At 51.0% G+C, this 25227-nt stretch overlaps 1 protein-coding gene across 6 annotated transcripts in view; it reads right to left on the bottom strand.

Moving 5' to 3' along the window:
* Positions 1 to 208: 208 nt before the first annotated feature.
* PFKFB3 (6-phosphofructo-2-kinase/fructose-2,6-biphosphatase 3) overlaps positions 209 to 25227 on the bottom strand; it is an 85532-nt gene continuing 60513 nt past the window's right edge. Inside the window, exons 2-18 of one of the 6 annotated variants that reach the window (XM_070391501.1) lie at positions 19446 to 19571; positions 18337 to 18433; positions 17597 to 17663; positions 16936 to 17010; positions 16550 to 16606; positions 13898 to 14022; positions 13232 to 13439; positions 12728 to 12874; positions 12475 to 12579; positions 11015 to 11144; positions 10327 to 10389; positions 10138 to 10202; positions 7962 to 8135; positions 6371 to 6393; positions 5395 to 5449; positions 4266 to 4318; positions 209 to 2835 (exon numbers count right to left, since the gene is read on the bottom strand). In XM_070391501.1, the coding sequence (XP_070247602.1) occupies positions 2829 to 2835; positions 4266 to 4318; positions 5395 to 5449; positions 6371 to 6393; positions 7962 to 8135; positions 10138 to 10202; positions 10327 to 10389; positions 11015 to 11144; positions 12475 to 12579; positions 12728 to 12874; positions 13232 to 13439; positions 13898 to 14022; positions 16550 to 16606; positions 16936 to 17010; positions 17597 to 17663; positions 18337 to 18433; positions 19446 to 19571 (1577 nt within the window). In that variant the 3' untranslated portion in view covers positions 209 to 2828. The remainder of the gene's footprint in view (positions 2836 to 4265; positions 4319 to 5394; positions 5450 to 6370; positions 6394 to 7961; positions 8136 to 10137; positions 10203 to 10326; positions 10390 to 11014; positions 11145 to 12474; positions 12580 to 12727; positions 12875 to 13231; positions 13440 to 13897; positions 14023 to 16549; positions 16607 to 16935; positions 17011 to 17596; positions 17664 to 18336; positions 18434 to 19445; positions 19572 to 25227) is intronic. The other 5 variants (XM_070391492.1, XM_070391507.1, XM_070391521.1 and 2 more) reach the window with 5 other exon arrangements.

The following is a 25227-nucleotide window of genomic DNA, read 5'->3' as shown; positions in this document are numbered from 1 at the left end:
GCTTTCAGCTGCCTGGCTGCCGGCCGCCATCTTGGCTGACAGTTAATTTGCATAAGGATATGCTGATTAGCCAATGGGAAGGGTAGTGGTCGTACGCTAATTACCATGTTTCTCTTTTATTAGTGTAGATATATATATATATATATATACACATATATATATAAAATATTATTCTTCCCCCCCCAAAAAGACCAGAAGTGCACTATAGTGTATTTCAATTGGGTATTTTATTGTGCTGGCAACTGCAAAATATACAAATTTCTGAAAGGCAGCCCCTGTGTGAAAGCCGGCACAGCTTCATCCCAGATAATTAATTCAGACAAATATACAGAATGCAGAGAAGTCTTAAGTCGCACGTAAAAGGCCCCAAGCCAACCGACAAACAACAACCCAATGTAAGAAATTGTCTATGTTCAAGCTCCTTTATACACATTAAATAAATAAATAGCACATTTGCTATCAAAATAATAAAAAAATAACTTTCAAGTATTACAAACGAAATCATCATTGGTGTGGTTCAAACAGTTCTTCTCCTCCCCCCAAATGAAGAGTTTTGTCCAGGGTCTCAGGACAGAAAAAGGAGAGGGGTACACCTACCCAAAAACAAATATGCAAAGTTAAAAAAATTGGTCCCAGATATTTTGGGGGGGGGAGGGTGAGGGGGAGTGAGAGGCAATAAAGTAGCAAGTGCTCCGTGCCTGCAGCTCCCATACACCCTCCATCCAACACCTCCTCAGAGGTGACCTCAGCAGCATTCTGCTCCTCCCAAGGCTTCCTCCCCATCCATATTCATGCCTACCTCATTTGTCTGTACCTACTTCAGGCTGTGAGAGGCGAGGGGTGTGCACCTTCATGCAGCCCCACTCAAATCGGCTGTAAGAGTCAAAAACCAGAGCTAGCTCTGACAACCAGGAAGAGAATTCCAGAAAGTGGGACACAGTGATGTCTTCGTCAAGAGCAGAGCCACAGGCCCCTCTGCCTAAATATACGACCACCCTACAAGCACACACTCGTGTCAACTGGACACAAGATAGCGAAAAAGAGGGAAAATAACCCATCTTCAGTGGGACAGAATGTTACATACAGATCCTCTCAGGCAGACTGCCAAGTAAGGGGCAGGGGTTGAGTGATTTGGTGTGACAACCTCCAATCTTATTGTATGGTATCTGAAGCGTGTTCCACTTCCCAAGTAATCCCAATCAGAGAAACGTACACTCTCTAAAAGCTCCTCTCAAGTAAAAATAGCTGTTCTCTCCACTTCCCACTCCCTCTGTCTCAGCCTGCCCACGCCTGCTCTCAGCTAGCTCACAGTCCAAGCAGGGTGAGGATGTCAGGCTCAAAAGCAGAGGGCAGGAAAGGAACATGACCTTTGGCACCAGCTTTTAGAAAGATCCTCAAAGGTCATTTGGACAAAAGCTGTCTCCAAACCGTTTCTTCTGGACCTCAGGACACCCTCTACTTGGAGGCAACAAGGAGATAGAAACTACAGGTATTTAGAATCACATGTTCCCCAATTCCTGCTTGAAATAGCACCCCCAAAAATGTCACAGGTGCCACTAAAGCAAGAGAGGACGTTCCCCAAGGAACCCACACCATGCTCCATGAAAACGTGCGGGAATGAGCCGACTCCTGCGGGAGGCCATGAACATAGCCTCTTGGAGGAAGTGGCCCAGAGTGAGGCCTGGCTTGGACCACTGTCCCCACCTGGGAAACATAGGAAGTGATGAATGTTCTGAAGGAAGAAGGTTGGATCCTTGTTCTTCTCCATGCTGTCTCCCGGGGGCTGTCTTGCAATGATCTGAACGCTTGCTCCCAGCCGTTTACTGGGGTTCCTCTGTACCCCCCATCTCATGGGAATGCCTGACTCCCCACATTCTTCAAGAGCTCTAGCCCCCAGGGGCACAAAACCCAAACATCTAAATTTCTGAAGGGAAGGTATGATGTTCAGGTCACATGTTCTGCCAGAAAAATTTCAAAGCAAAGCAGCCCCAGGGAAGCCATGTCTCACTCAGGAGCCTCTGATCCGGGCCTGCGGCTGAGGGACCACGCAGCTCCCGGGAAGGGTGAGGCCCCGGTGCCATTTCCTCTTGCCAACACCGCCAGACTGTCCAACATCTTCAGCGGCTGAGCACAGACCTGGGACGGTGTGTGGACACGGAGAGGGTCACTGCTTAGCTGATGAGCGAGTCCAGCTCAGGGACTTCTGTCTGCACCTCCAGACTGGCCGGCTCCACCCCAGCAACTCATCTTTTCTTCACAGGTCAACATCCCAGGCAAAGATGCACCAACAAGCCTTATGAAAGTTTTCTACGTCCCTGAACTGTCAGCAACTGGGACCTAGGCCCCTTTAATGTTAGGATTCTGAGACCAATGTCATTTTCCCAGCTGGGAACATTCCAGGCCAAGGTCACAGACATGAAACAAAAAAACAGCACGAGGTGCCCAACGTCCGACCCCTCCTCGGGGCCTTCTCACCTCCTCCACGGCTCACTGTCCTCACCAAGTCTTATGAATGGTCCGTGAGGCCACACAGCCTGGACAGAGGGGAGAGCATGGGATGGGGGTGGCCACAGAAGCATAGATTCTGTGCACACACAGGAAAGGCGTGCTGGGGTCTTGGCCGCCCAGGTGCTGTTGGGAGCAGAGGTTCACTTTGACCAGCAGACCTCTCTTCTACGCCGCCCAGCCCTTTCCGGGAGAAGCCGTTGGCATGGTTGGCCTCGGGTGGAGGGAAGAGCCCTACCTAAGCTGCGGGAATGGAAATGGAATGGAACCGATGGGTCTGCCTCAGTGTGTCTGGGAGGAGTCGACGCTGCTCTGGGAGCCATTCATGTTCTGTTTTAGGAGAAAAAGGGTGGAGAAGGGGAATTATTACTGTTGACTAGGTTTCCAAAGCAAAAGACTAAAACCATGCAATTGAGACTTCAACCTCCCTCCCCCCAAACAAAAAACACAATCCCGGGAGAACATTAGTAACCAAACTGGTGGCAGTTGCCCAGGGAGGCCCCAGGAACATGTGGAGGTGAAGGCCAGGGTCACACAGGAGAAGGGCCTCATGGCAGAGGAAGGAGAAGAGGGGACAGCAGGCAGCTCTGTAGGTCAGAGCTGTCCTGGGGAGCAATGGGGCCAGCACGTAGAGGACCCTCCTCAGCTCACAGCCCTTGAGAGCTGCGGGGCTGCCCCTGCCCCGGGAGGTCTTGTTGGCCACGACAGGCAGATGCTCCAGGAGGCCCTCTAGAAAAGCATACGGACTCTCCTCCCCACTCGGCTCAAGCAGGGCCGCACACCTCAGCCCCTGGGATCCAGATCCTAGGAACACGAGCTCGGCAGCTGGAGCACAGGTGCCGCGAGCGGGCTGGACGTGGGCGTTGTCACTAAGGCTCTCTTCCCGTTCTCATAAAAGTAATCCCAGCCAGAAGCCTCACCTGTAAGAAGCTGGCCAGTACCAACCCCCCCCCCCCCCAAATGTTTTTCTATCAGCTGGGTATGAATGATGGCTGTCACTGCACAGCAGCGGGTCTCTTTAACCTCCTTAATTTACCCACCAAAAAGGGAGACTCTTTTTAAAAAGTGTTCTCTCCCATCCTGAGTGTCTACGCCAAGATTGTCTTACAGGACAGGGGTACAGAGTGGAACCCAGAGAGACAAATATGCAAGGATCACCTGGGCCCACTCCCTTCCCTGCAGAACCAAGGGCCCTGGTGCAGGAATCCCGACAGAAGAGAAGCCCAGGCTGGGAGCACTGAAGGCCAGATCTGAGCCTGCTCTCAGCTGGACTCAGGAGCCCAGGCAACCGGACCTCCAACTACAGTACATCAGACAGTCTCTGTGAAGTGGGTGTCTGTTGGGGAAGACTCTGTAGCCTCGAAACCAGAGAAGACCCAGTCAACTTGTAGGGTCAGAGCAAGGTGCTGCCCAGCTGCCTCCAACCCGCCCTCACACACGTCAAGCCTGACTCCGAGCACCCACAAATGATGGCGACGGGACAATGACACAGGGGGCCGCAGGCACAGGCATTGTCAAACCATTCACTCATGGTGTCCCCGGCTCAGGACACATGGAAGGAAAGGAGGAAGTGAGAGAGGGGACCTCAGGACAATGGTGCTGCTCTTAAAAAAATCATGAGTTCTTTGGCATGGGGTGTATGAGTCACACACTTCACAATGGCCAGTCTTCACACAGACCGAGGCGCCCTCCCAGGCAGAGATGCCATGACTCAGAGAGATGCGGAGGGGACCGAGAGGGGCATGCACCGAGCCATTTACCTTTCCAAGGTTAGTAAGGAGAAAACTTTGAGAAAATGTGACAGACAGTTCGTCTTTCAAGCATAGTGGGGGCAAAGGAAGAAACATGTTGGAAAAGAAAAAACAAAACACATCTTACTTAGGTAGCATTTTGTTGTTAGTGTGCATTTGAAATTTCCAAGTCAAGGATGCATGATGAATGGCTGGCCCCAAGCACAGGAAACAGCCCCCAGGACTGGACTGGAGGACACCACATTGTCTGGGCCGTCATGCTCGCTTTGTTGGGAAACCACATTTACGGGCATCCTCCAACCACAACCCTTAAGATCCCAGGGGTTCCCCCACTCCCCAGCCTCTTGGTGCTCCTGCTGCTCATGAGAAGAAATGCCACTGGCCTGTGCAGAGGGAACAGGGGGGCATCAAAATGCAGAGCGGAGTGCAAGCCAAAGAGCGCTGGACGTCCCCACCAAGGTACAGGGCACCATCTCTCCCACCATAATGTGCTACATTATCAAAACACCTCGCAATGTTCCTAACTCCATTTCACAGATGAGGAGGCTGGAGTCCTAGAATGACACCACCTTGCCCAGAGTTCCAAATTGAGAGGGTAGTAGAACCAAGATCCAAACCCGGTTCAGTGTGACTCTAACAGTACATTTTGGGAACTACAGCTCCAGATAAGGACTTGTGCTCCCAGGCTGGGCTGAGCGCTGAAATCCCAGAGTGAATGCAGGTGTGAAGGGTCCAGAGAACTGGAAGAGATGGGCAAGTTCAAGCTTAGTATGTAGGGGAAGTGCCCAAATGGCCCCCTCCAGCAGGAAGATTTCTTTCCTGGCAGCTCCAGGCCATGAGTCAAAAGAAACAGGAGATGCACAGATGCATGGGGCAGTGGCTCCTAAAGCCTGAATTTCATGGACACGCCCACATTAAGTAAACACACCTCAGCCATGGGAAACAGCTGCATGGGAGAGGCTGCAAGAGCTAAAAGGGAAATCAAACAGCGCCAGGCAGTGCCCCACAGGCAGCAAACGTCAGGTGCCCAAGGCGGGGGCAGGGGAACAGTATCTTGACTGTTCCCAGAAACCAGCCCAGAGAAAGCAGCCAGCCTCAGGACAGGGAGGCCTGATCAAGTCCTGGTTCTGCCACTCACCGGCTGACCTGGGCCCTCGTCTGCTAAACGGGGATAGCAACTGCCCTCAGACATCCTGGGGTTAAGGATCAAAGACAGGAGATTACGTGCAAGCAGTACAGGTGGTGCCGCCTAATCTAAGCGCCCAACAACTCCTGTTTTCCCAGAGCAAGCCGAGCTTTTAAGCTTATCAGGCTGACCTCCTAAAGGCCTTTGGCTCCTGCATGAATCGGTGGAGGGGCCCTAATCAGCAAAAGGGATCACGGGTAGGTGCGCTTGAGGGGTTGGAGAGGGTGATATTTCGGGTGGCTGTTCTGAAACTGCAATATAAAGGCCTCGGTTCCTTCTGTAGTTGGGGCCCACCGGAGCACTGGAAATGCTCTAGCTAACACTTAACCAGAACGTTTTGCAGAGAGCTCTGGCTGTAGGAAAGGGGAAGCCAAATGGGTCTGACTCGAAAGCTGGCCCCAATCCTGAACATGACTATTAAGGCTGAGCAGGTTCCCATATAGGACAACCTGATTCAAAACAACGGTTTCCAATCAGACCGCTCCGAAGTGTGGGAGTCCCTGCCAGGACAAGAGGGAGAGGCTGCAGCGCCTCTTTCTGTTTTGCAGATTAGGCTCTGGGTAAATGTTCCCCTAGGAATGAAAGGGCTCTCCTAGGGGAGACACAGAATTTTAAAAAACAGTAGCAGGCAGAAGACTTAGCTCACCACCAAAATCTGACGCCAAGGGGGACAAATGAGATTGAGCACTAACAGTAACCCAGGATGCCGAGAGGGAGTGACGCAGACAACAGCTGGGCCGTAATTACTTTTGTGTCTTGTGCTACAAATTCATGAATCCCTCCTCTCCCTCCTTCAGTGCCCATCTTGCCTCCTTCATATTTCACAAAAACTGTCGTTAACCTCAACATTTTAACAGATAGGAGGCCAAACTGGCAAGCAAGGAGAAAAAGGTGCTAGCAGCAAAATCATACAGAGAAAAATACTTACAAACAGGCTTTCCCTAGCAAAGGCTGCAGAGAGAAAAGGTTGAGAGAGAGGTCAGTAGAGGGACAGGGTACAAGGCCCAGGTCGTGTGAAATCAGGATCCCTCTGCTAGGACCCCCAGCCTGGCCCAGCTTCCAGACTCCCTGAGGATTCAGCTCAGCAACCCCGAAGGACTGTCCTGCCAAAGTTGGGAGAGCCCCAGCTAAGCATCCTCCGTGACCGGGGATAGTGCAGTCCCACACACCCACCGCTGAACCCAGCCCGGGCCAGTCCCTGCAAGTGTCAATGACAGGAGCCTCTAAACTTCCAACTGTGTCCCCAGTTTACACCAAAACAATGTCATAGATATGCCACGTAGAACTTCAGTTCTGTTTTCATAAAAAAAAAAAAAAATTAAAAAAAAAAAAACCTCAAATTTTAGACCTAAAAGGAATATTAATTAGATATGCCCAAGTCCTACCCCCTCATTTGGAAAGATAAGGAGATTGAAGGCCAGGGAGGGATGTAACCTGACAATAAAATCCTGGAGGTAGTGCCAGGGGCAGATACTGTGCTTGATGCTCAGCACTTATTCCCTCTTTGATCTGCTGTGGCAGTCGGCATTACTCCCCTATTCTCCAGATGAGAAAACCGAGGCCTGAAGAGGTTCAATGACCTGCCCAAGACTGCACAGCACTTGTCCCCACATCCCATTTCCAGACACCACAGGATTTAAATGAGCTTCAGGCAAAATGCAGGGAGAGTACAGGCCTCTGCACCGAACTCAGACAAATCCAATTGAAAGTTAGCCGTGACTTATTTGTAAGAGATAGGCCTGGTGGGTGGAGGTGGAGGAAGACCCTGGGTGGGACCCAAATTTGTGCCCAGAGATTTCTATGTGTCACAGAATCTTGGCTGTCATTTCTAAAAACAAATCTTAATTTGTTCGCCCAGCAGCGGAGATCTTTCAGCCTTTAATCTTCACAGGGAATAAAGTGAAGTCTAGTTGGTTTTTTGCTTTTGGTTTTTTCCCTACCTGCCAAAGTAACTGCTGTGAGAAAGTGGCTGTTTCCAGACCATCCAACCCTGGGAGTTAGGCTGCCCAGGTGCCCACTGGACCATGTGGGTTCCGGCTAAGGACATTCTCCGAGGGCCCCCTTTGACTACAGCTTTTCCACCATGGGAAGCCACGGTGAGAAAGGAAGGAGAAATACTCAGCCATGGGCCTGGGACAGAAAAGATGTCCTCAGGCCATGCAGAAGCCAACGGCCCAAACTGCATGGAGACTTCCAACCTAGGGGCTGCCTTCCACGCTGCTTTGCAAAACCTATCCACGAACATGAGAGGACACAGACACCACCATTTCTCCTGTTCTGCCCGGCTCTGCCCAGTGAAGGGAACCTCCTCAGAAGGCAGGTATGCACGCTCACAACCATGGTCAGGAAGGACCAGACGGGACCTCCAGGATGTTACAAACTTCAGACGCTATCCCGTGTTCTTCCCCTCCCCCACCCACATGCAGGCCTGGGTCTGAGGCTATGGTGGTACCCAAGGGCAGTCTCTCCATCCATACAGGAGACACGACGGCCAGGAAGGAAAAGGGGGGGTCACGCACTTGTCCAGGCAGCTGCGCGGGCACCTCCGGGGGCAGGCAGTTGGGCAGGGCAGCGGAGGTAGAGGCCACATGCTCCTCAAAGCTGTTGATGCGAGGCTTTTTGGTGGGCTCGGGGCTGGCTAGTGGGGTGACACTATTGCGTCTCATGAGTGGGTTAGGTCCCTTCTTTGCGTCCTAAGCGAGACAAAGACAAAAGAGAGAAGGCGACAGTTACACGGAGAAGGGAGGTAAATAAGCCAAAAAAAAAAAAAAACCAAACCCAATCAAAACACGTTTCTCTGCTTCTGGAGTTTACTGACAGGACAAGACCGACCAAGGTGAACGGTCCTGGGACACGGGTTGCCATTCTGTCTTGCATCTCCTGGTGGACAAGGGATGATCTCCACCTGAGGCCCTTTTCCGGATCATCCCAAGACACCCACCCAGACAAGCTCGACGTTCACAAAGCAGGCGAGGGGAGAACAGCAGGACCAATTCTGACAGTCATTCAGTTACAGTGGACAACGAGGTGGGAGAAAAGAAGCTTGCTGCCAGCTTCCAAGGAGGGGCGTGGAGGGAAGAGAGGCCTGGGTGTGAGCTCGGGGAAGGGGATAGGACAGCAGGAGGACAGGAAGGCAGGAGGGAGGTGTTGGTGCTGACGCCCCCGTACTGACCGCAAGCCAAGATCTGCAGAGCAGGCATAGAACTGCTCCTGCATCCAGCCTATACCCAGCTCAGGACAGGAAAGGTGGGTTCCAAAGCCAGCCAGGAGACACAAGACCGGAGGGAGGCAGAACAGCCAGCCAGAGCCAAACACTAGCCTTCTGACCAAGTGACAATGCAATTGGAGTGATCCCCGTGGCCTGTCACTGTAGCTTGTGACCCGGGAGCCTGCGTTGGAGTCTGTCTCCACCGAGGACCTGCCCCGGTTCTGCAGAGTGTTCAGGGACCATCAGAGCCCTGTGCAGCCAAACCCCGAAGCTGGGGGTCCGGCTGGGAGGCTGCTCCGCACGGAGCCAGAGGAGATGCAGCATCCGCCACCCACAGATGTCCAGAGAGCGGGGGGTCACAGAGCCAGGGGATGCTGCCCTCCTGCGTTTCAGTCAACCAGCCAGGCAACTGCCGGTGGAAGCCAGGGTTTTAATGCCAAAATCTTCTGGTCAGGCTCCCAGGAACAGGAAAGTCCCCTGCACAGACGGGCATGTCATACTCGGTGTACAGGAAAGTGTGGGACTGATGCTGCCAAAGCACCACATTTCGGCAGACGGTACAACGTAAATTCCAACTTTCTTCCATGACATACACGTGGGCAGAGAGTGGCTCTTCCCTGGGGAGAGCCCGCCAGGCCGATCACCAGATCGCAGACCTCCCAGGGGACGATCGAATACAACCAGGCTCTGGTGTCTCCTGGAAAAGTTGCCATCCACCATCCCTCCTGTCCCTAATTTCCAAATCATACGTTTCTCCACCCGGCCGGCGTGGCTCAGTGGTTGAGTGTCAACCTATGAACCAGCAGGTCACGGTTGGATTCCCGGTCAGGGCATATGCTCAGGTTGCAGGCTCGGTCCCCAGTGTCGGGCATGCAGGAGGCAGCTGATCAGTGATTCTTGAATCACTGATGTTTCTATCTCTCTCTCCCTCTCCCTTCCACTCTGAAATCAATAAAAACGTGTTTTTTTAAAAAAAAACCGTATGTTTCTCCAGTCCCACTTCCCTTTTCACTTTTACACTTTCCTGGTAATTCTGTACCTACGCACAAAGAGGTGACCGTTTAAACCAGTGGCTCTGGAAACTGAAAGCAGTTTTAGCTGCCTCAAAGGAAAAGGCAACAATAGTTGTGCTGTGGTTACAGTTAAAGAGCAGAATGTGTCTCCCTCGTTACTACTCGCTTCTCCGGTCAAGGAGAAATGGGGGAAGAAAGCATGGAAAGAGAAAAAGAGAAGACGGCAAGAAGCCACAAGAAAGACAGGGCAGGAGCGCACAGATGCTGAGAAAAGGAAGAGGAGAAAGTCACCCAGGCCCTCCCGGTTCCAACAAACTACCTCCGTGAGAACCGAGACTTCCTTCAGCGTTTACAGGCAACACCATACTGGGGACTTTTCAAGAGCTCACACGTATGGGTCCCGCCCCTGGACAGTCCTCGGGATGGAGGACAGGAAGGGGTGCTAAAGGGTGGAGGCCCGGAGCTTCCACTCACCTCTGACCTCTCCCGGTGTGTGTTCACAGACTCCACATTCAGGTAGATGGATTCTACACGGCAGCCTGGCCGGGGGAGAGAGCAGCTCATGGTGAAAGGGGACAAGCCACTTGCAGCCCCGCAGCCACCAGGAGCCACCATCCCAGGGTGGCAGGGCTCACGCGGCATGGCCTGCGTCACCACACTCACCGTAAGCGACTGGCGTCAGCTTCAGGACGGTGTGAAGGGGGCATCTCAGGTAAGGCATTTCCTCTGAAAAGATGAGAAAGGGCCCCACGATCAGACACGAGACTTGGGGATGGACATTCCCAGGCCCCCAGCGAGAGCTCAGCCAGGTCGGACCCTCAGCGGCATCTCCCCGGCCCCACCCTCACACAGGCCCTCCCTGAAGGCAGACGGCCCGAGAAAAGACACCTAGCCCAGAGAACAAATCAGAGCAAACCCCAAACCCGCTCTCACAGAATGAGTTATAGTTAAAAATAAAAATAAAAAAGTGTGTCAGGATTCAGCTGAACCTCTGGCCGACTCAGACTTAAATTTCCAGGTAGAGTTTTCCGGGCTGTTTGTTCATTAGAGGGGGGCTGCAGAGACGAGCTGGCCCCTCCCCACCCGGCCCAAAGCCGCTAAGAGAGTGGACGAGGGCTTTCAGGGGCTGTGAATGAAGCTGTTGGCCCACCATGCCTCACGTCCTGCTGTGACGGTTCCCAGGGGCTGGCCTGAGGGCCCTCAGAAGCACAACAGCAACCTGCACAGGTTGGGTAAGACAGGACCAGGTCCGCTGCTACCCCAAACTCAGAGGCCATTTTCCCCTTTTCCTTTCAGGATGGCAGCCAGCTCCCAGCCCCCCTCCCCCAGGACGCTTTGGGGGATGCAGCACCTGCACTCTTATCCAGGAAGTAGGCCAGCAGGCAGCGCAGGACGGCCTGGTGGCAGATGACCAGGACATTCTCCTGCCGCTCCAGCTCCATGATCACTGGCTCCAGGCGCTGGACCAGGTCCTGGTAGGACTGCAAGACAGAGGGACAGAGGGAGAGGCGCTGTGCTGGAGCCGCACACACAGGAAGGCGAGAGCTGGGCCACCTTGGCCCCCCTCACTATGAACTAGAGGATGTAAGATCGATCAGTAACACCCTGGCGTGTCTTAGTGCTGCTGCCTATGGGCCCTGGGAACCCACCTCAGCGGGCTCCCTTGGAAAGGGAAATCGCCCGTGTGCTGCTGAGGATGTGGAGAGGAGATCCTGAGAGGACACTGGCCTGCACCCTCCCTCTCACCGCTCCTTCCCTTTCCTGACCCTCTGCACAGGCAGTGAGGACTGAAGTCCGACACATGCTGCAGCGTGGATGGACCTCGAAAACGGTACACAAAATGACAGGAGCCAGACACCCAAGTCCGCATATTGTATAATCCCATTTATATAAAATGCCCAGAACAGGCAACTCCACAGGAAGCAGATCCGTGGCTGCCAGGAGCTGGAGGTAGGAGAATGGAGACTGACCGCTAACAGGTTTTGGAGTGATGGAATGTTCTAGACCTAGTGGTGATGGTTGCTTGGTATTGTGAATATACTAAAAATCACTGGAATACATACTTAAAAATGGTTAAAACAGTGAGTTTTATATTATGTAAATTTTATGTCAATAAAAATAAGTTGAAAAAGGCCTCTCTGCTGTCCCCCTTCCTTCTCTTACTAACCAGGTCCCAGGAACGAGGGTCAGGGTGACACAAAAGGATAGCACTTTGGGCTATGGGGAAACTGAGATGACAGACCCCAGACGGGCAGGGCTCCCGCTCGGTGTCACCTGCCGTGGACGCCCACAGCACCACCTGCTTCCCAGACTCTCTGACCAGGGCTCTAAGCAGCTGCTCAGTCGGCCTAAGTGAGCTATGTACACAGCCTTTGGGGACTGCCCGCATCAGGGCCAATTCAGTCAGCGCAGTGACGCAATGGCATGTCTGCATCTCGCCTGCAGTTAAGGGGAGAACCCTCCCACCCGCCACTGCTGTTCCTTCCCGAACTTGTGTGTGTCATTAGAGAAACACATCTCACTGTGGCTCATGGTACTTCCCTTGGAGCTGTTTACAGGTTCAGTGCAGGAAAACCCGCCTCAAAGGTGAAAGTGCCAGGAACAAGCATCAGAACAACACGTGGGTCACTGTGCAAAGTAACGGTCCGTGGGGTTGCCCAGCGGCCCCCTCTTGGGCTAGCCCAACACCACGGCACCTGAAGGACCGTCGTGAGCTCCTCCAGGCACAGCGCACAGCAGCTACACCTGACCATTGCTCGCCGAGTGGACAATGACCCTTGGAGGAAGGGGCAGCTGTGCCAGCACACGTACCTCCCCCGTGGGGTACCGGTAGTAGTACTTGTCCTGCTCACGCAGAGCGTACTCCTCAGGGTAGGTGTCCTTGATCTCCTCGTAGGTCATCTCCTCGCAGACACCCTGGAGAAAACACCCCGGTCACCTTGAGTTGGTCAACACAGCACGTGTGGTCTGAAAGGGCTCTCAGGATTTCCAGCAGATTCGGCAAGAGGCTTCCTGGCCCTCTCGCTCCTGCCCCCCAACAGCCATAGCCAGACCCGGAACTCACAGCATCGATTTCGTTGAGCGCTTTCCACTGTTCATAGGGAAGCTGAAGGGCTTCTGCCGTCTGGATGGTGCTCTTCAGCTGGCTGGCCCACACCTTGAGGTCCTTCAGGTTCTGCTCCTCCACAAATTTGCTCAGGGCGTTGGCAAACTGAGGGCAGGGACAAGAGGGACACACACTGGACTCCAGGCTCCTGTGCCCCCTGGACAGGCAGTGCAGGGCTCGTTCCCTGCACTGGGGACGGTCACTTGAATGGTGAGGAGGAGGCAACTGAGGAGCCACACACCCTCCTTACAGCCCTGAAGACGTTCCCTTCTCATCCACACAAACACAGGCACACACACAGGCACACATATACATACAGAGATGCATACACATACACACACACACAAATGTAGACATATACACGCATGGACACAAAGACACACACACAGAGACACACACATATACAGACACACTCACACCCCACCCCTGAGCCCCTTACCTTTCCCCCCGTTCCCCTCCTACCTTCCTGCCCCGGATGGACAGGCCCGAGTCCCCTCCGATCTTCCCCTGGAGGTTGTGCTCGCTCTCTCCGTGCCGACACAGGTAGATGGTGCGGGGCTGCACGTGGATGTTCATCAGGTAGTACACAATACGGCTCTGAATGTGGTCCTGAACTCTGTTCACCAAGAACCGCCGGCCCACGTCGATCACCTTGATCAAGGACAGGTCCCTGCAGAGGAAGGCGACCAGCAGGTCAGAACCCGCTCCCCGCATCAGCGCAGCACCCGGCTGGGGTCAAGGGCAGAGGTTGGCCCCAACAGAACCACACCGTCTGGCTGTATGTTCCTGGCAGGCACAGTCTGCATCCACGTGATCTAATAGTATTGAGTTTGTAACCCACACAGCAGAGTGTGTGGTCGAGAGGCTGACGGCCTCCCAGAAGAGGGGGAGAGAAAAGCAAAAGAAGGGAAAGAAAAGAGAGGCCGTGCCAAAGGGACCCAGAAAGACTGGGCTGGATATTCACTTCCCGCACTTCTACATCGTTAGTGTCTGAAGCAGTTACACTGGACATGCAGTGAAGGATTTTCTTGAAAAGATATTTTAAAAGGCAGTTCCTGAAAGTATCCAGGAGCAATTGCATTGTGGGAACTTAAAAGCCCTAAAGTCGGTGATTCAGAGAGGAACTACCTGTCATATTTGTCGGGGTCGAGGGGCTGATAGCTGGCTTCATAGCAGTTAATTCTCTTCATGAAGTCCTCCATGGCCTCTGCTGAGTTGCAGTCTTTGTAATCCGGGCTGGAGATTTTCACTTCCTGTAACACCACAAAGAGGCAGCTCATGAATCATGCTGGAGGCTTTCTGCTTAGCTGAAGCAGGATTTGGGGAAAGCACAGACAGCCTTGGAATAATGATGATCCGAACCAGTGTTTAAGGGAAGAAGGAAATACACTGGTGCTGAGTCATAACCCGACAATTACGCGTGGAGGACACCACGGTAGACAAAGGATCACTGACTGGATGGACAGAGACGGGGGACCCCCGAGGGGTCTAATGAACACCTCTGAATTGGCCACAATTTGGGATCAACCCAGTAGGCATGTCACCTTCAGCATCCCAGCCCTCAATAACTGAGCTCCATGTAAGCACCTGTGACATTCTCTTTTTTTAAAATATATTTTATTGATTTTTTACAGAGAGGGAGAGGGATAGAGAGTTAGAAACATCAATGAGAGAGAAACATTGATCAGCCGCCTCCTGCACACTCCCCACTGGGGATGTGCCCGCAACCAAGGTACATGCCCTTGACCGGAATCGAACCTGGGACCCTTGAGTCCGCAGGCGGGCGCTCTATCCACTGAGCCAAACCGGCCAGGGCTGTGACATTCTCCACACCAAGAACAGCCTTTCGGTTAGCAAAGCTGCATCCGGTACTGCTACAATGGCCCTGGCCCTGGGTGGCAGGCAGGATGCTTCCTCCACCGCCCGTAGACAGGCAGCAACCAGTCCATGGCTAACACTTTTCTAACTCAGGCCCAGTTCCTTCCAAGGTTCACTCTTATGGGAAGGAGATGGAGGAGAACCAACTCTCGAGCCTGCCATCTCCTCCTCTACGTGAACAATAGATCTGAGCAACCTGGCAGATTGTAGGGAAAACTCTGAATTTTTTAATGCATGTGTCCTTTTCCTCAACAATTACCATAGCCACAAAAGAGAGGCAGCTACTCTTTCAACATCCAAGTCCAGTGGGGAGTTGGTGTTTCATGGTGCAGAGCTTCAATCTGAGAAGACGAAAAAGTTCTAGAGCTCGATGGTGGTGGTTGCACAATCGTGTGACTATGCTGAAGGCCATGGAACTGATCCCTTAAAAACAAATCTTTTCTCCCAGCACAGCCACCCACACAAAGAGGAGAGTTAAGCTGCAAAGTCGCTTTGAGGCTTAATCAGAGAAAGAGGCTTCTGATCACGGGGGTCAGGGTGAGTGACTCCTGGCCACACACATGGTGACAGCTGGTCACCGGGAAGTGACTTTGCAGCGACTCTGTCCTTTCCTACCAAGTGGAGCTGGTAGAACCAAACCAAAGAAATACAGCAAAACCCTTTGTTTAGATTACAACAACTTCTGTTTCCTCGTCCTCTGAGCCTCTTCCGCTGAAACCACTCTGGACTGATTTTCCACAACTTGAATAGCCCTTCCTGAACTATGAAGTCACTTCTTAGAAATGCGTGTAAATATTCCCACTGCCTTGGACGGTGGTTCTCAATCTTCCTAATGCCGCGACCCTTAAATACAGTTCCTCAACCATAAAATTATTTTTGTTGCTACTTCATAACTGTAATTTTGCTACTGTTATGAATCGTAATGTAAATATCTGGTATGCAGGATGTATTTTCATTGTTACAATTGAACATAATTACAACATAGTGATTAATCACAAAAACAATATGTAATTATATATGTGTTTTCCGATGGTCTTAGGCGACCCCTGTGAAAGGGTCGTTTGGCCCCCAAAGGGGTCACGACCCACAGGTTGAGAACCGCTGGCCTTGGAGAACAGGCCCAATACCAGAAGCTCATGAGCATTCAACACCCTTTTAAAGGTGCACACTTATATGTAGGGATACCACACCATGCCCTGCGGCAATACCAGACCTGTTGCTCTATGCAGCTGTGTCTTATTCTGATGCATTTAAGCTAGATGGAAAATTATCTAGAAGGTGACTTGTGGTAAAGTCTTCCCAGTAACTGTTTCTATTTACAATATACTGTTATCAAGTGATACAATTTAAGAATTAATCAAATTAAGCTGCCAATTACCCTCAGTTTATCTGGGCAACCTTCTATTGGCACAGGGAGAGGAGGAGGATATGTTGTAGATTCACCAGCAGGAAGATAGTTTGACTACTCCCGAGCTTGCCAAACTAGGAATTCTGCCTTTAGTCCATTGAGTCCTATGGCTGTTGTCGATCCACAACCACTTACCTGCCTGGAGGGGTGAGCACGCCTTGCCTCAAGCAACCCTGTCACCACCCAGCCACCAAGCTACTGCCACCCACAGAAACTGTTCCAGGACCCCGCCTTACCGCCCATGTGCCACAATAAGTGCCTTCTGCAGACTGTCTGAAAGGGCGTGGATAAAGCCAGGCCAGATCGCAGAACATGCTTCTACGTTAAATGCCACTCTGCACTTCTGACCTCCCTGGACCCCACCTCCCAGACAAAATTAACAACAAGCTGTGAGAGGCAGCTTGTTCTCAGAGTCTAGGTACTTCTCTGGGCTGACCTGGTTCCCCGCTTTTCTCAGACTCCGCCACTAGAGCGGGGGCCCTGCGTTGTCTTACCCTAATGTTGGAGGCCACAACTGTAGGGTCATCGCACACTGACTCGATGAAAAACACCTGGAAAGAAGAGAGACAGAAACGTTAGGAAGCAATAAATGTGGTAACGCAAAGGGCCAGCTTTGGTATCACTGTAACGCCATCACCATGTGTGAGGAGGAATGGCACCACTCACAAATCTCAAAACAAAAAAGTCCTGCCCCAGTGGAAAGATGCCTCCCCCTCCCCCACCAGTCATAGTAACCCTAAGAGCCAGCTCCAGGAGGGCCCTATCTACATGTAGCAAAACCAGGGCAGCAGGAGTTGAAGGACCAAGTATAAAGCAGCTGATTCCTGAGGGTTTTCCTTTCTCCTGAGCACTCCAGGGCAAGACAAGACGTTTGACTCACCTTGAAATCATTTTCTTTGGCAAAATTAAGGATCATGTGTCTCCTCTCTCTAGTAGTATTGGTGGCATCGAAAACCTGGTAGAGAGCAAGAAGGATAGTGAAGAGAACCCAAGTTTGAGTTTTAACAGTATTCACCAAGTCACCAAGGAGATCAGGCCTGTCACATCTAGGTAGAAGCCAAAAAATGTGGTTCCCGGAGAAACTGCGCCCTGCCCCGAGGCCCTCCCTTCTCTCCCCTCTCCCACAAACTCCAGCTCCCAGGGAGGGGAGGGGAGGGGTGGGCACAACCCTTAAAGCAAACGAATAACAGTAACCTGCAGGGAAGGTGCATATGGAAGGGACACTGGCTCCGTGGTTGCAGCCACCCCAGGTCCAGCCTGCCTTGGAGGGTGGTGCTGAGAGCACACAGAGGAGGGGTGAGCAGAGCACACCAGATGGCTCTGCCCCTGAGTCCTCCCACTACCCACCTTCCTGGGTCCCTGTGCTACTCTAGCCACCTGCTTCCCTCAACTCTCAGGACAGAGGCACTCGTCCCTAATTGAGGTGTCCCCACAATGGCTCTTGGTAATGGTAATGGCTCGGGCTGTGTCTACGTTTCACTCTCTCCAGGGCACCATTCCACTTCAGGGCTGCAGATAGAGCCAGCATACTCCCGACTTACTGAAATTTGGCCCCCTTCCTTCGTCAGGTAACTTTTGACGTCTCTCAAGGCAGCGAGGGCACACTGCCTGCAACACGGAGAAAGAGAACACACATCAGAGCCTGCCCATCCGAGCAGTGACTGACGATCCTACTGCTGAACTGCCCAGGCTGGCCAGGGCTGCCAGGCGCACACCCCGCAGGCCCAGAGGCTCCCACCAGAGCTGCACAGAGAGCTGCTGTTACCATCTGGAAGTGGTGCTCATGGTGGCTGCACACTGAAACCCCCTGGGAGCTTTTAAGAAACCTATGCCCAGGTCTGGCCCGTAGATCCTCACCAAACTGGTCTAGGGTAGGCCTGGCATTGGGATCGTTCTAAGCTCCCTGGTGATTCTAAAGTGTAGCCAGGGTTGGACACCAGCACTTGGGTTTCATGATCACCTTGGGCTTAAAAAAAACAACACCACCACCCTTTTCAGTATAAACAGCTGATTTTCCATGAAAACAATTTTGTTCATTCTTAATAATGAAACATTGTTCTTGAGCTGGATTAGAGCATCCGGAGCAGATAAAAGCAGCAAGCCTCAGAGCGGCCAGGAAACTCCTCTTAGTACACATGGAGGTGGGGCCAGATCTGATGGTCACCCACAGAGAGCCACCCTACAGGCCAGCTTCCTCTTTCTCTTACCAAGCCTGGCTTTCAAAAGCAAAGCAAACCAAAACCCAAAGCCTCCTGCGGCAGCTCAGCAGCTCGGGCCTTACTTTCGGACTCTCATGGCCTCCTCGTTGTCAGGGCGGAAGAAGTTGTAGGAGCTGTAGTGCTTCACGGCCTCCCGGCGGTACTCTCCAACGTTGAATACTGCAGAGGGAACAGAGAGGTCACTCAGCTGGCCCCCAGGAAGAAAGGGCCACTCACAGCTGGGAACACTCTCCAAAAAGGGAAGCCAAGCCAACACACACACACACACACGCGCGCGCGCACGCACACGCACACACGCACGTGCCAACTTGAATAAGATCCCGGTAAGATGTGGAAACCAGAAAGTGAACTGCCTTGTCCAGTGCAATTACTGACCTAGAAGGCAGCCCAGCTTCCCCCAGATCAAACATGGCTCAGAGCCGCCTGCTTTTCCACAGGTTGTCGCCTACAGCCCAGTCTCCAGTCCAGCCTCATGAGGTCAGGGGCTGGAGACTGAGGCTGTGAGAATAGGTGGCAGCCATACATCTAATGAAAACAGGCAATGATTTCTGCCGATGGTGCCCAGGAGAGAGCGGGCTTGCGCACCACGGCCAGGTCCAAATCAGCCATTCTTCTGCAGACGTGGCAGCCTGCACCCATAGGAAGCACTGAGTATTTACTGGGCACTTACTATGTGACGCACTGTGCTGGGCCCAGCAGGGGACAGCAAATGTAAAAGTTAGTCCCTGTTCTTAAGACATTTCCCACACAGTTGAGAAACCAGGCAAAGATTCATCACAATATCGTCAATCGTATGGAGCACTTTATGACCGTCAGTGCTGAGTATCACGGGAATTTAAAGGAAAAAGATCAGCATAGACTTCGGTGGCCAGAGAAGGCTTCTTGGAGGCCAGGGCTGAGCTAGGCAGGATTCAGGGCAGAGGGACTAACAGAGTGGCCAGTCAGAAAAGATCTCAACATGAATGAAGTAAGGGAGTGTAAACAGCATGGTGGGACACAGCCACAAAAAGTCCCCCCACTATAGGGAGAGATCAAGCCAAGATAGTCTTGCGTGGTGAGTCCCAACAGCTGGAGATGGGACTGGGGGCGGGGGGGTGGCGGGGGGGGGGGAGGCTTGGTGAGCAGGATGGCCACACGCAGAGTGACTATCAGCCTTGGGACATGGCCTCACCTTTCGTGGGGACACCAATCCAGTTGAGGTATCGAGTCAGCTTCTTGGATATGTAGGTCTTACCCCGGGCGGGGAGGCCTACCATGACAATCACCGTTGGGGAGTTGGTCAGCTTCGGCCCACAGGCTGGAAAGAGAAAGAAAGAAAAGTGCCATGAATGAAGCAGTGCTCAAGGATGGACACAAAATCCTGTGCCCCACAGCAAACTTAACAATTCCACAGAAATTCCTATTTCATTCCCACCTTAAAGCCGTGGGCATTATACAATCCAACGGGTCCAGCGCCCCCTGGTGGCCAGAGCCCTTTAGTCACACCTTGCAGTCCATCTTGTTTTCAGGTGATGAATGACAGGAACCTTAATTCCCAGCCTGACACCAGAGCCCTAAAGCCAGCTGAGAAGCCGGCTACTAACCCCAGAGTAGAAGGCACTCCTGGGAGTGTAAGAAAGGCACTCCACCCCCCAACACTAGCTAGGACAAGGTCAACAGGTTCCAAATGCAGTATATAAATTGAGGTGGCAGGTAGGAGTGGGACATGAGCGAGTGGGGCTTCTACAGCTGAAATACAGAGAGGCCAATCATTAATTTCCCAACCTTCACACAGTAGGTCTGGATGACCTTCCTTAAAAAACTGTTTTTAAAGAAGACAAGTAAGAGTTTATCAAATGAAAGTAGGTCAAGGACCCAAAATGCAGTCCCATCCCCATCAAGAGTGACAGATAAATTCCTCTGTCCTTGAGATTCACCTGCCCTTTTCTGCCAAGTTCTGACTGGTGCCAGGGCTCTGCTTAAGAAATGGCAGGTCAAGCCCTGGCCGGGTAAGTCAGTTGGTTAGAGCATCATCCCCATATGCTAAGGTTTCCTGTTCGATCTCCAGTCAGGGCGCGTACAAGAATCAACCACCAATGAATGAATAAACAATGAGGAAGAAATTGATGTTTTTCTCTTTTTCTCTCCCCCTCTCTGAAATCAATAAATAAAAATAAAAAGGAAATGCTGGTAACAGAGTCTCAGATGCTCCAGGTCACAGAGCCTTGGCAGAGTCCCGGGAAACCCAAAAGTTCTTGCCTTGTGAATCTCCTCTGGCTTCGCTGCTTAACTACTGTCCCATGTTCCTCAGAATCTCAATAAGACAAAACACCAGGGAGAGAGGTTTTTCACTGTGTTTTAAGAAAGCAGCCAAAAAAAAAAAAGGCATCCCAAAGAGCCCTACTCTAAACATTTCACGCACAGTATTTCTTTGGCTGGCGTCTTGCTCCTGCGACTCTCAGGCAACTCCAGTATCCTGGTGATGAGTACACGTGAGCCAGGGGCTGCCAACTGGGAGCAAGACTGGCCATCTGCCCACTCCCAGCCCAGCAGCGCTGCCTGGAGCTCACTGGCTGCCAGCTCTCCTCATCAGCAATGCAGCACTGCTTCCCAGGCACCAGCTACAAGGGTGCAGGCAAAGGTATTCAGGCTGCACCCCAAATCTAGGCCACGGTCAAATTTAGACAGGGGCTCTGTTTTCTCTCTAATAGGCAAGTGCCAGATGGGCGGGAAGAGAGAAAGCCACCAGGCCACTGACAAGCACAGGCTTGAAGGAAGAACGCCTCCTCTTAAGTTGGATGTGCCCCCACACAGACCCACACTCGGCCTGGTGACCAAACTGAGGTCAGATGTCCAAACGCCCACTACAGCTCTAGGACCTGTCCCCTGGACCTATAGGCTAGGGGCAAGGAGGAAGCAAGCATAATACACAGGGGCTGTTTCTTTCATGGTTTTGACCATCAGTTACCTCCATGCAGAGTGAGGAGGAGGAGAAGGAGGAGGAGGAAGAAAGGCCATCAGAAGGCCAGGACACATTCGGGAGCCACAAAAGCTCAGGCCAACATTCCTCAGATCCCAGTGGCCATGAACAAACAAGTGCCTAGAAATTTCCCTGCCCAGCGTGATCACATGAGTAGAGGAAAGAAGCACAAAAGGGCTTTCTTGAATCCCAAGGGACAAACAGAGAAGGCTGACAGGCTCCCCAAAAACCAACGGGAACATAAGACACACCCTGCTCTATGCATTGTGGCAGCTGTAGGTGTTACATGAGGGAAGTGTTCTCACGTGTGCCCCAAAACAATACTTACTTCCCCCAAGCCATTGGTTTTTCCCTGGTCTTATCTGATGCCCCCACAAAGCTAGCATCACCTGGGAGCACCCAAGAGCATCCAAACATGCAGAGACAGATGGACACACCACACACACACAATCTCTGAGCTGTGCACATGTATGAAATACTTTTGTTGGACTCATGCCAAGGAAGTGAAGACAGATATTGACTGATTTATCAAATTGGAGATTAGTTCTACTATCCACTAATCATACAAATGGACTCCAAATCTCCTCTGGCAGTAGATGCTTTGGCAGGAAAAAAGCACAAAGACATGGCAGAGTAAATATCCTAAGCTAAAAAATCAGGGTAAATCTCCAATCTAAATAAACCATCAGTCCCTTATTTGGCAAAGCAGAAATCGTTCTTACTATTCCTTTGGCTTGTTTGTATAAGATTCAAAGGAGCTGGAAGGGTGACTGCCAAAGGTGGCCACAGCTGTCCCTGGGCCCAGGTGCTCTGGGGTCGCAAATAGAACAGGAAAACTTAACTAAACCTTTGGGTCTTAATCTCCATCATCCCTCCCTACTTCTTATTTTTTTAACAGTTTACTTAATGCTCACCAGAGGATATGTTTTTACTAATTTTTTTTTTTTTTTTGAGAGAGAGAGAAACATCAATGTGTTGACTCCATACATGCCCCAACCGGGGATCAAACCCACAACTTAGACATATGCCCTGACTGGGACATATGCCCTACTCAGGTCCATATACTACAACCCTCTGATGTACGGAACCGAGTAGCCAATCCTGAAAATGGTCAGCCAGAAGGACAGAGGCTGCAATTCCATACCAGCCCTACAACCAGGTTAATCTGATAATATGCTAACATATTCTCTATTAACTTCTCTGATAATATATAACCCACTGACATAAGCAGGTAGTTGACAGCTGTCCTCACCCACTATACTTACTCATGCTCAGAATATAAAATCAACCACTGGAAGACACTTTGCTATTGCTCCCGTTCCTCCTACAGATCTTCTCCCCAGAAACCCTCCAAAATGCTAACCTCAAAAAGATGCCCAAGTCATTGTGTTCTCTTCTACAAATGGGTAAGTTATTGCTTCAATGACAAGTCCAAGGGGAACAAATAGAAGGGGCTGTGTGCGTGCAGCCTTGACCAGTGTTGCTAAGTGGTAAGAGCATTGGCACCCCCGCCCCACTACAAACCTCTGCACCGAAGGATTGTGGGTTCGATTGCAGGTCAAGGGTACATGCCTTAGTTGCAGGTTGGATCCCAGGCACTGATCGGGGCACATGCAGAAGGCAACCGATTGATATGTCTGTCTCACATCTCTCTCTCTCTCTCTCTCTCTCTTTCTCTCTCCCCCCTCCCTCCTTTCCACTCTTTCTAAAAATCAATGGAAAAAATATCCTCGCGTGAGGATTAACAAAAGAAAAGACAGACGCGTGCAGAGGGGGTCAGTCCCCAGCACTACCTGATGGAGTTGATCATTGTGTGTTTACAGTAACCACTGAAACATACTCCCACCAGGCAAGGGCACACCAAACTCTGTACAGAAAGATCTGCTGTGACCCTGCAGTTACACCATCACCTAGGAAGGGCTCTCTGGGAAAATGACTGCATACACTTGGCCCTAGGAGAATGAAATGCAGGCTCAGAAAATGATAGCGAACACTTAACTATTGTCTACTAGACATAAACGCTCTCTGGAATCACATTAGCCCAAAGAGTCTGCTTTAGTTGATGTTTAAAACCAACATCTAAGTGAGCAAGCCCCAGGGGCTTCGGGGAGGGGGGGGGGCAAGAACCCGGCTGAACCAACCCTTTTTCAAAAGCTATTGTGTACTATTTGATGAATACCATATTAGTTCATTATTTTGCATGCATATTTTAACACATGCCTAACTAATCTTTGTCCAATGAATGGCCCTCCCAACCCTACATGGTCTCTGCCAAGGACACTGAGGGACAGGGCAGTTTTAGTGAATCATTTGACAACCTTGGGAGGCCATACAATACCATAGAGGCTCAGAGGGCAAGGCCTGGAGTCAAAAAAAGTTCAGAGCCAGTTCCCACTGCTCCCTTGGACTTTGAACAAGTTCCTTGATCTCTCACTGTCTTAGTTTCTTTTTCTAAGTGAAATGGAGGGATGCTTCATAAAGTTTCTTGAAAGGATTAACTACAACGTAATACATGGGCAATGCTTTCTTCAGCCGCCTATGTCAACATCAGCCTTTACAGCTTTCATCAACCCAGATGAGGAAACTAAGACCCACAAGTGAAGAGAAGGCCCACCGTACAAGTACTAAGAGACATGGTTGGGGCTCACAAAGTCTCTCTCACCTGAAATTCTTTAAGTGGTCTTTCCTAAATTAGTGGTTCTCCACCAGTGGCTGAATCTACAGCACACTTTAAAAAAATAGGATGCAGCCCAGACGGCGTGGCTCAGTGGTTGAGCATTGACCTATGAACCAGAAGATCACGGTTCAATTCCCCATCAGGGCACATGCCCAGGTTGCAGGCTCCATCCCCAGTGGGGGGTGTGCAGGAGGCAGCCAATCAATGATTCTTTCTCATCATTGATGTTTCTATCTCTTCCTCTCCCTTCCTCTCTGAAATCAATAAAAATATATTAAAAACAAAACAGGATGCCCAGGCCTCCCCTGTGGCAATTCTGACTTGGTTTAAAGTATCATATGGAATATCCCAAGAAACTAGAAACACCAGTCAGAAAGGATATATGCACCCCTATGTTCATAGCAGCACAATTCACCATAGCTAAGATTTGGAAACAGCCTAAGTGCCCATCAGCAGATGAGTGGATTAAAAAACTGTGGTACATCTACACAATGGAATACTATGCTGTGGTAAAAAAGAAGGAATTCTTACCATTTGCAACAGCATCGATGGAACTGGAGAGCATTATGCTAAGGCAGTGGTCAGCAAACTGTGGCCCCTTGAGTGTGGCTCTTCCACAAAATACCACGTGTGGGCAGCACATACAGTGCAATTGAAACTTCATGGCCACACTCAAGGGGCCAAAGAGCAGCATGTGGCTCTCAAGCCACAGTTTGCCAACCACTGTGCTAAGGGAAATAAGCCAGTCAGAGAAAGATAAATATCACATGATCTCACTCATTTATGGAATATAATTAACATAAACTGATGAACAAAAACAGATCCAGAGACAGAGGAGCATCGATGAGACCATCAAACCTCAGAGGGAGGGTGGGGGTAAGGGGGAAAGATCAACCAAAGGACTTGTATGCATGCATATAAGACTAACCAATGGACACAGACAACAGGGGGATGAGGGCATGAGTCGGGGGTTGGGAGGGTAATGGGGGGATAAGGACACATATGTAATACCTTAATCAATGAAGAAATTTAAAATATATATAAATAAATAAAAAATAATAAAGTATCATATGGATTCCCCACTCCCTAAAATATCCCAAAATTATTCTAATGTGTAGCCAGGGCCAAGCATCAACAGTATAGGTAGGAATTTCTCTTAAACACTCCCCCTACCTTCCTTCTTTAAACTAGAATGCCTTCAGTGGCTTTTAGCCCCTGCTGAGATGAAAACCCTTCTATCAGTACACAGTATGCAACCTACTTTAATGATGAGAAAACTAAGGTTCTTTTTTTAAATTGATTTGAGAGAAATGTTGA

The sequence above is a fragment of the Myotis yumanensis genome, unplaced genomic scaffold (assembly GCF_028538775.1).
Source record: "Myotis yumanensis isolate MYYU_CA2020_CCGP unplaced genomic scaffold, mMyoYum1.0.hap1 SCAF_1, whole genome shotgun sequence".
NCBI lineage: Eukaryota > Metazoa > Chordata > Mammalia > Chiroptera > Vespertilionidae > Myotis > Myotis yumanensis.
The sequence above is the reverse complement of the archived record's forward strand: the minus strand, read 5'-3'. Positions and strand labels throughout refer to the sequence as shown.